Raw genomic sequence first — 11,503 nt, 5'->3', positions numbered from 1 at the left:
TTGATGACCTGGAGAAGACTGTTTTAATTACCTCGAGAAGACTGGTTTAATTGCCTGGAGAAGACTGATTTAATGACCTGGAGAAGACTGGTTTAATTGCCTGGAGAAGACTGGTTTAATGACCTGGAGAAGACTAGTTTAATTACCTGGAGAAGACTGGTTTAATGACCTGGAGAAGACTAGTTTAATTACCTGGAGAAGACTGGTTTAATGACCTGGAGAAGACTGGTTTAAATACCTGGAGAAGACTGGTTTAATGACCTGGAGAAGACTGGTTTAATGACCTGGAGAAGACTGGTTTAACTACCTGAGGAAGACTGGTTTAATTACATGGAGAAGACTGGTTTAATTACATGGAGAAGACTAGTTTAATTACCTGGAGAAGACTGGTTTAACTACCTGAGGAAGACTGGTTTAATTACATGGAGAAGACTGGTTTAATTACATGGAGAAGAGTAGTTTAATTACCTGGAGAAGACTGGTTTAACTACCTGAGGAAGACTGGTTTAATGACCTGGAGAAGACTGGTTTAATTGCACGGAGAAGACTGGTTTAATGTCCTGGAGAAGACTGGTTTAACTACCTGAGGAAGACTGGTTTAATGACCTGGAGAAGACTGGTTTAATTGCACGGAGAAGACTGGTTTAATGTCCTGGAGAAGACTGGTTTAATGTCCTGGAGAAGACTGGTTTAATTACCTGGAGAAGACTGGTCACTGGATGCTACCAGAGTAGCAGGTGTGGGCCGCCGTCTTCTGATCTGGAGAGAAGAGACAGAACTTCCGTCATTATTCAGTAAGATCCCAGGAAAACCCTATGGGAATATTTTGTGGTGGTGGGGTTTTTCTAAGAGTTAGAACGTAGATGTGTTTGTGTGCTTCCAATAGACTCCAACAACAGAATTACAGGGATGTGTATTGTTCCTGGACACACACGCGCACGGCAGCAGTTATGAGCTGTAGCCTAGCTGGCAGCCTTGCTGACTAAGGCTGAGCGTCATGTGAAGTCCAATCCTATTTCCGTTTCTAGAAGATGCATTCTGCCATAACAGCCTAGTCTACTTTGTGATCACAGCCTGTAGCCCACACAGTGTTATTGATGAGTGTACTGCAGTGTTCTGGAGTGATATCGAACAGCAATATGATGGTTATTTTAGAGGCTAGATATAAATATAGATATAACGTGTATGCCTGTTTCTTTTTCTCTTTTTCTCAGAACTAAATAAAGCCTACAGTTAGAAACATAAATATTGGGCTTCCTGTGTAAACACAGCCTCCGTGGTTTGTGAAAGGCAGCTTTTCCAGTGAAAGAAAGCTTCCCTAATTGTAAGTCTCGCTCTGCCTTCCTAGTGAATAACACTGGATACAGGATATTTTAATAGGGACTGACTAGTCAATGTTATCTCCTTGATGACACACTGTTCACGAGTCAATGTTATCTCCTTGACGACACACTGTTCACTAGTCAATGTTATCTCCTTGATGACACACTGTTCACTAGTCAATGTTATCTCCTTGGTGACACACTGTTCACTAGTCAATGTTATCTCCTTGACGACATACTGTTCACTAGTCAATGTTATCTCCTTGATGACACAATGTTCACGAGTCAATGTTATCTCCTTGATGACACACTGTTCACTTGTCAATGTTATCTCCTTGGTGACACACTGTTCACTAGTCAATATTATCTCCTTGATGACACACTGTTCACTAGTCAATATTATCTCCTTGGTGACACACTGTTCACTAGTCAATGGTATCTCCTTGGTGACACACTGTTCACTAGTCAATGGTATCTCCTTGACAACACACTGTTCACTAGTCAATATTATCTCATTGATGACACACTGTTCCCTAGTCAATGTTATCTCCTTGATGACACACTGTTCCCTAGTCAATGTTATCTCCTTGACAAAACACTGTTCACTAGTTAATATTATCTCCTTGATGACACACTGTTCACTAGTCAATGTTATCTCCTTGACGACACACTGTTCACTAGTCAATATTATCTACTTGACGACACACTGTTCACTAGTCAATATTATGTTGATGACACACTGTTCACTAGTCAATGTTATCTCCTTGACGACACACTGTTCAGTAGTCAATGTTGTTCACTAGTCAATGTTATCTCCTTGACGACACACTGTTCACTAGTCAATATTATCTCCTTGATGACACACTGTTCACTAGTCAATATTATCTCCTTGATGACACACTGTTCACTAGTCAATATTATCTCCTTGATGACACACTGTTCACTAGTCAATATTATCTCATTGATGACACACTGTTCACTAGTCAATGTTATCTCCTTGATGACACACTGTTCACTAGTCAATATTATGTTGATGACACACTGTTCACTAGTCAATGTTATCTCCTTGACAACACACTGTTCACTAGTCAATGTTATCTCCTTGACGACACACTGTTCACTAGTCAATGTTATCTCCTTGACAACACACTGTTCACCAGTTAATATTATCTCCTTGATGACACACTGTTCACCAGTTAATATTATCTCCTTGATGACACACTGTTCACTAGTCAATGCTATCTCCTTGGTGACACACTGTTCACTAGTCAATGGTATCTCCTTGATGACACACTGTTCACTAGTCAATATTATCTCCTTGATGACACACTGTTCACTAGTCAATGTTATCTCCTTGGTGACACACTGTTCACTAGTCAATGGTATCTCCTTGATGACACACTGTTCACTAGTCAATATTATATCCTTGATGACACACTGTTCACTAGTCAATATTATATCCTTGACGACACACTGTTCACGAGTCAATATTATCTCCTTGACGTCATACTGTTCACTAGTCAATATTATGTTGATGACACACTGTTCACTAGTCAATATTATCTCATTGATGACACACTGTTCACTAGTCAATATTATGTTGATGACATACTGTTCATTAGTCAATGTTATCTCCTTGGTGACACACTGTTCACTAGTTAATATTATCTCCTTGATGACACACTGTTCAATAGTTAATATTGTCTCCTTGATGACACACTGTTCACTAGCCAATGTTATCTCCTTGGTGACACACTGTTCACTAGTCAATGGTATCTCATTGACGACACACTGTTCACTAGTCAATATTATCTCCTTGACGTCACACTGTTCACTAGTCAATATTATGTTGATGACACACTGTTCACTAGTCAATGTTATCTCCTTGACAACACACTGTTCACTAGTCAATATTATCTCCTTGAAAACACACTGTTCACTAGTCAATATTATCTCCTTGATGACACACTGTTCACTAGTCAATATTTGTTCCTTGACGACACACTGTTCACTAGTCAATATTATCTCCTTGACGACACACTGTTCACTCATCAATATTATCTCCTTGACGACACACTTTTCACTAGTCAATATTATCTCCTTGGTGACACACTGTTCACTAGTCAATGGTATCTCCTTTGTGACACACTGTTACGGTTTTCTAGTGGTGATAAAGGAGAGTCGGACCAAACTGCAGCGTGTCGATTGAGATTCATGTTTAATCAAAATAAAGAAACACGAACACTACACAAAACAATAAACGAAACCGAAACAGCCTATCTAGTGCAAACTAACCGAGAGTACACATAGGACACTAAGGACAATCACCCACGACAAACTCAAAGAATATGGCTGCCTAAATATGGTTCCCAATCAGAGACAACGATAAGCATCTGCCTCTGATTGAGAACCACTCCAGGCAGCCATAGACTTTGCTAGATAACCCACTAAGCTACAATCCCAATACCACCACCAAAACCCCAAGACAAACACACCACAATTACAAAAACCCCATGCCACACCCTGGCCTGACCAAATACATAAAGATAAACACAAAATACTTTGACCAGGGCGTGACAGAACCCCCCCCCCCCTAAGGTGTGGACTCCCGAACGCACAACCTAAACCTGTAGGGGAGGGTCTGGGTGGGCATCTGTCCACGGTGGCGGCTCTGGTGCTGGACGTGGACCCCACTCCATAATTGTCTTAGTCCACCTCCTTAGTGTCCCTTGAGTGGCGACCCTCGCCGCTAACCTTGGCCTAGGAAACCTAACAACGGGCCCCACTGGACTGAGGTAGCTCGGGACCAAGGGAATCTCCGGGACCGAGGGGAAGCTCGGGACCGAGGGGAAGCTCAGGAGTGAGAGGAAGCTCAGGAGTGATAGGAAGCTCAGGCAGGTTGATGGATCTACCAGATCCTGGCTGGCTGGTGGTTCCGGCAGATCCTGGCTGACTGGCACTTCTGGCGGATCCTGGCTGACTGGTGGATCCTGGCAGACTGGCGGATCCTGGCTGACTGGTGGATCCTGGCTGACTGGCGGATCCTGGCAGACTGGCGGATCCTGGCAGACTGGCGGATCCTGGCTGAATGGCGGATCTAACTGATCCTGGCAGACTGGCGGATCCTGGCTGACTGGCAGATCCTGGCCGACTGGCAGATCCTGGCCGACTGGCAGTTCTGGCGGATCCTGGCAGACTGGCGGATCCTGGCAGACTGGCGGATCCTGGCAGACTGGCGGATCCTGGCCGACTGGCAGTTCTGGCGGATCCTGGCTGACTGGTGGATCCTGGCTGACTGGCGGATCCTGGCTGACTGGCGGATCCTGGCTGACTGGCACTTCTGGCGGATCCTGGCTGACTGGTGGATCCTGGCAGACTGGCGGATCCTGGCTGACTGGTGGATCCTGGCTGACTGGCGGATCCTGGCAGACTGGCGGATCCTGGCAGACTGGCGGATCCTGGCTAAATGGCGGATCTAACTGATCCTGGCAGACTGGCGGATCCTGGCCGACTGGCAGATCCTGGCCGACTGGCAGATCCTGGCCGACTGGCAGATCCTGGCCGACTGGCAGTTCTGGCGGATCCTGGCAGACTGGCGGATCCTGGCAGACTGGCGGATCCTGGCCGACTGGCAGTTCTGGCGGATCCTGGCCGACTGGCGGATCCTGGCCGACTGGCGGATCCTGGTCGACTGGCGGATCCTGGTCGACTGGCAGTTCTGGCAGATCCCGGCTGACTGGCGGATCTGGAAGAGTCTGATTGACTGGCAGATCTGGAAGAGTCTGGTTGACTGGCAGATCTGGAAGAGTCTGGTTGACTGGCAGATCTGGCGGCGCTGGGCAGACTGGCGGCGCTGGGCAGACTGGCGGCGCTGGGCAGACTGGCGGCGCTGGGCAGACTGGCGGCGCTGGGCAGACTGGCGGTGCTGGGCAGACTGGTGGCGCTGGGCAGACTGACGGCGCTGGGCAGACTGACGACGCTGGGCAGACTGGCGACGCTGGGCAGACTGGCGACGCTGGGCAGACTGGCGGCACTAGCTGCTCCATATAGGCTGACAGCTCTGGCGGCTTCTTACAGACTGACCGCTCTGGCGGCTCCGTGCTGACTGGCAGCTCCTTGCAGACTGGCAGCTCCTTACAGACTGACAGCTCCGTGCAGACTGACAGCTCCGTGCAGACTGACAGCTCCGTGCAGACTGACAGCTCCTTGCAGACTGGCAGCTCCTTGCAGACTGGCAGCTCCTTGCAGACTGGCAGCTCCTTGCAGACTGGCAGCTCCATGCAGACTGGCTGCTCTATGCAGACTGACAGCTCTGGCTGCTTCATGCAGACTGACAGCTCTGGCTGCTCCATGTAGACTGGCTGCTTCATGCAGACTGGCAGCTCGGGCTGCTTCATGTAGACTGGCTGCTTCATGCAGACTGACAGCTCTGGCTGCTTCATGCAGACTGGCAGCTCTGGCTGCGCTGAACAGGCGGGAGACTCCTGCAGCGCTGTGTCGGAGGAAGGCTCTGGCTGCGCTGAACAGGCGGGAGACTCCGGCAGCGCTGTAGAGGAGGAAGGCTCTGGCTGCGCTGAACAGGCGGGAGGCTCCGGCAGCGCTGTAGAGGAGAAAGGCTCTGGCTGCGCTAAACAGGCGGGAGACTCCAGCAGCGCAGGAGAAGAGAAAAGCGCTGGCTGCGCTGAACAGGCGAGGCACACTGAAGGCCTGGTGCATGGTGCTGGAACTGGTGGTACTGGATCGAGGACACGCACAGGAAGCCTGGTGCGGGGAGCTGCTACCGGAGGACTGGAGTGTGAAGGTGGCACAGGATGGGCTAGACCGTGAAGGCGTACTGGAGATCTTGAGAGCAGTGTTGGCACAGGACGTGCAAGGCTAGGGATGTGCACAGGAGGCCTGGTGCGTGAGGCTGGCACCAATTCACCAGCCGACTAACACGCACTCAGGAAGAGTATCGAGCGCTAACCCAGGTGCCATCAAATCCCCAACACGTTCCGTCGGGCGAATTCCATGCAAAAAGCACCAACACAGCAACTCCCTCATTTCTCTCTCCTCCAATTTCCCCATTAACTCCTTCACAGTCTCTGTTTCGCTCACCTCCAACACCGGCTCTGGTTCTGGTCTCCTCCTCGGCTCCTCACGATAAACAGGGAGAGTTGGCTCAGGTCTGACTCCTGACTCTGCCACACTCTCCCTGAGCCCCCAAAGAAATTTTGGGGCTGATTCTCAGGCTTCCATCCGCTACGCCGTGCTGCCTCCTCATATCTGCGCCTTCAGCTTTCGCCGCCTGACCAGTTCTTCCTTAGGCAATATTATCCAGGCTGATCCCAGGGTCCTTTACCGTCCAGTTCTTCCTCCCATGTCCATTTCTCCAGGTGGTGCAGCCTCTCCCACTGCAGCTGCTGCTGCTCCTGCTGCTGCTGCCTCTGTTGCCTCTCCTGTGGCTCCTGCCTGTTAACACGCTGCTTGGTCCGTTGGTGGTGGGTGATTCTGTTACGGTTTTCTAGTGGTGATAAAGGAGAGTCGGACCAAACTGCAGCGTGTCGATTGAGATTCATGTTTAATCAAAATATAGAAACACGAACACTACACAAAACAATAAACGAAACCGAAACAGCCTATCTAGTGCAAACTAACCGAGAGTACACATAGGACACTAAGGACAATCACCCACGACAAACTCAAAGAATATGGCTGCCTAAATATGGTTCCCAATCAGAGACAACGATAAGCATCTGCCTCTGATTGAGAACCACTCCAGACAGCCATAGACTTTGCTAGATAACCCACTAAGCTACAATCCCAATACCACCACCAAAACCCCAAGACAAACACACCACAATTACAAAAACCCCATGCCACACCCTGGCCTGACCAAATACATAAAGATAAACACAAAATACTTTGACCAGGGCGTGACACACACTGTTCACTAGTCAATGGTATCTCCTTGCAGACACACTGTTCACTAGTCAATATTATCTCCTTGACGACACACTGTTCACTAGTCAATATTATCTCCTTGGTTACACACTGTTCACTAGTCAATGGTATCTCCTTGGTGACACACTGTTCACTAGTCAATGTTATCTCCTTGATGACACACTGTTCACTAGTCAATATTATCTCCTTGACGACACACTGTTCACTAGTCAATATTATCTCCTTGACGTCACACTGTTCACTAGTCAATATTATGTTGATGACACACTGTTCACTAGTCAATGTTATCTCCTTGACAACACACTGTTCACTAGTCAATATTATCTCATTGATGACACACTGTTCACTAGTCAATGTTATCTCCTTGATGACACACTGTTCACTAGTCAATGTTATCTCCTTGACGACACACTGTTCACTAGTCAATGTTATCTCCTTGACAACACACTGTTCACCAGTTAATATTATCTCCTTGATGACACACTGTTCACTAGTCAATGTTATCTCCTTGATGACACAATGTTCACGAGTCAATGTTATCTCCTTGATGACACACTGTTCACTTGTCAATGTTATCTCCTTGGTGACACACTGTTCACTAGTCAATATTATCTCCTTGATGACACACTGTTCACTAGTCAATATTATCTCCTTGATGACACACTGTTCACTAGTCAATATTATCTCCTTGGTGACACACTGTTCAGTAGTCAATGGTATCTCCTTGGTGACACACTGTTCACTAGTCAATGGTATCTCCTTGACGATACACTGTTCACTAGTCAATGTTATCTCCTTGACAACACACTGTTCACTAGTCAATATTATCTCATTGATGACACACTGTTCACTAGTCAATGTTATCTCCTTGATGACACACTCTTCCCTAGTCAATGTTATCTCCTTGACAAAACACTGTTCACTAGTTAATATTATCTCCTTGATGACACACTGTTCACTAGTCAATGTTATCTCCTTGACGACACACTGTTCACTAGTCAATATTATCTACTTGACGACACACTGTTCACTAGTCAATATTATGTTGATGACACACTGTTCACTAGTCAATATTATCTCCTTGACAACACACTGTTCACTAGTCAATATTATCTCATTGATGACACACTGTTCACTAGTCAATGTTATCTCCTTGATGACACACTGTTCACTAGTCAATGTTATCTCCTTGACGACACACTGTTCAGTAGTCAATGTTGTTCACTAGTCAATGTTATCTCCTTGATGACACACTGTTCACTAGTCAATGTTATCTCCTTGATGACACACTGTTCACTAGTCAATATTATCTCCTTGATGACACACTGTTCACTAGTCAATATTATCTCCTTGATGACACAATGTTCACTAGTCAATATTATCTCATTGATGACACACTGTTCACTAGTCAATGTTATCTCCTTGATGACACACTGTTCACTAGTCACTGTTATCTCCTTGACGACACACTGTTCACTAGTCAATGTTATCTCCTTGACAACACACTGTTCACCAGTTAATATTATCTCCTTGATGACACACTGTTCAATAGTTAATATTAATACCTTGATGACACACTGTTCACTAGTCACTGTTATCTCCTTGGTGACACACTGTTCACTAGTCAATGGTATCTCCTTGATGACACACTGGTCACTAGTCAATGTTATCTCCTTAATGACACACTGTTCACTAGTCAATATTATATCCTTGACGACACACTGTTCACGAGTCAATATTATCTCCTTGACGTCATACTGTTCACTAGTCAATATTATGTTGATGACACACTGTTCACTAGTCAATGTTATCTCCTTGACAACACACTGTTCACTAGTCAATATTATCTCATTGATGACACACTGTTCACTAGTCAATGTTATCTCCTTGATGACACACTGTTCACTAGTCAATGTTATCTCCTTGACAACACACTGTTCACTAGTCAATATTATCTCATTGATGACACACTGTTCACTAGTCAATGTTATCTCCTTGATGACACACTGTTCACTAGTCAATGTTATCTCCTTGACGACACACTGTTCACTAGTCAATGTTATCTCCTTGACAACACACTGTTCACCAGTTAATATTATCTCCTTGATGACACACTGTTCACTAGTCAATGTTATCTCCTTGATGACACACTGTTCACTAGTCAATGTTATCTCCTTGATGACACACTGTTCACTAGTCAATATTATCTCCTTGATGACACACTGTTCACTAGTCAATCTTATCTCCTTGACAACACACTGTTCACCAGTTAATATTATCTCCTTGATGACACACTGTTCACTAGTCAATGTTATCTCCTTGATGACACACTGTTCACTAGTCAATGTTATCTCCTTGATGACACACTCTTCCCTAGTCAATGTCCCTAGTCAATGTCATCCTTGATGACACAATGTTCACGAGTCAATGTTATCTCCTTGATGACACACTGTTCACTTGTCAATGTTATCTCCTTGGTGACACACTGTTCACTAGTCAATATTATCTCCTTGATGACACACTGTTCACTAGTCAATATTATCTCCTTGGTGACACACTGTTCACTAGTCAATGGTATCTCCTTGGTGACACACTGTTCACTAGTCAATATTATCTCATTGATGACACACTGTTCACTAGTCAATGTTATCTCCTTGATGACACACTCTTCCCTAGTCAATGTTATCTCCTTGACGACACACTGTTCACTAGTCAATATTATCTACTTGACGACACACTGTTCACTAGTCAATATTATGTTGATGACACACTGTTCACTAGTCAATGTTATCTCCTTGACAACACACTGTTCACTAGTCAATATTATCTCATTGATGACACACTGTTCACTAGTCAATGTTATCTCCTTGATGACACACTGTTCACTAGTCAATGTTATCTCCTTGACGACACACTGTTCAGTAGTCAATGTTGTTCACTAGTCAATGTTATCTCCTTGACGACACACTGTTCACTAGTCAATATTATCTCCTTGATGACACACTGTTCACTAGTCAATATTATCTCCTTGATGACACACTGTTCACTAGTCAATATTATCTCCTTGATGACACACTGTTCACTAGTCAATATTATCTCATTGATGACACACTGTTCACTAGTCAATGTTATCTCCTTGATGACACACTGTTCAATAGTTAATATTAATACCTTGATGACACACTGTTCACTAGTCAATGTTATCTCCTTGGTGACACACTGTTCACTAGTCAATGGTATCTCCTTGATGACACACTGGTCACTAGTCAATGTTATCTCCTTAATGACACACTGTTCACTAGTCAATATTATATCCTTGACGACACACTGTTCACGAGTCAATATTATCTCCTTGACGTCATACTGTTCACTAGTCAATATTATGTTGATGACACACTGTTCACTAGTCAATGTTATCTCCTTGGTGACACACTGTTCACTAGTTAATATTATCTCCTTGATGACACACTGTTCAATAGTTAATATTGTCTCCTTGATGACACACTGTTCACTAGTCAATGTTATCTCCTTGGTGACACACTGTTCACTAGTCAATGGTATCTCCTTGACGACACACTGTTCACTAGTCAATATTATCTCCTTGACGTCACACTGTTCACTAGTCAATATTATGTTGATGACACACTGTTCACTAGTCAATGTTATCTCCTTGACAACACACTGTTCACTAGTCAATATTATCTCATTGATGACACACTGTTCACTAGTCAATGTTATCTCCTTTGACACACTGTTCACTAGTCAATATTATCTCATTGATGACACACTGTTCACTAGTCAATGTTATCTCCTTGATGACACACTGTTCCCTAGTCAATGTTATCAATGTCATCCTTGATGACACACTGTTCACTAGTCAATGTTATCTCCTTGATGACACACTGTTCACTAGTCAATGTTATCTCCTTGATGACACACTGTTCACTAGTCAATATTATCTCCTTGATGACACACTGTTCACTAGTCAATATTATCTCCTTGGTGACACACTGTTCACTAGTCAATATTATCTCCTTGGTGACACACTGTTCACTAGTCAATATTATCTCCTTGATGACACACTGTTCACTAGTCAATATTATCTCCTTGATGACACACTGTTCACTAGTCAATGTTATCTCCTTGACGACACACTGTTCACTAGTTAATATTATCTCCTTGATGACACACTGTTCACTAGTCAATATTATGTTGATGACACACTGTTCACTAGTCAA

At 44.8% G+C, this 11,503-nt stretch overlaps 1 protein-coding gene across 3 annotated transcripts in view; it reads right to left on the bottom strand.

The window, feature by feature from the left end:
• Positions 1-11,503, bottom strand: part of LOC112236942 (protein phosphatase 1 regulatory subunit 1A) — a 68,938-nt gene that overhangs the window by 19,655 nt on the left and 37,780 nt on the right. For all 3 annotated transcript variants that reach the window (XM_042329952.1, XM_042329953.1, XM_042329947.1), the window contains exon 2: positions 699-759. In XM_042329952.1, the coding sequence (XP_042185886.1) occupies positions 699-759 (61 nt within the window). The remainder of the gene's footprint in view (positions 1-698; positions 760-11,503) is intronic.

Source organism: Oncorhynchus tshawytscha, linkage group LG02 (genome assembly GCF_018296145.1).
Source record: "Oncorhynchus tshawytscha isolate Ot180627B linkage group LG02, Otsh_v2.0, whole genome shotgun sequence".
NCBI lineage: Eukaryota > Metazoa > Chordata > Actinopteri > Salmoniformes > Salmonidae > Oncorhynchus > Oncorhynchus tshawytscha.
This window is presented reverse-complemented; position numbering and strand designations above follow the sequence as displayed.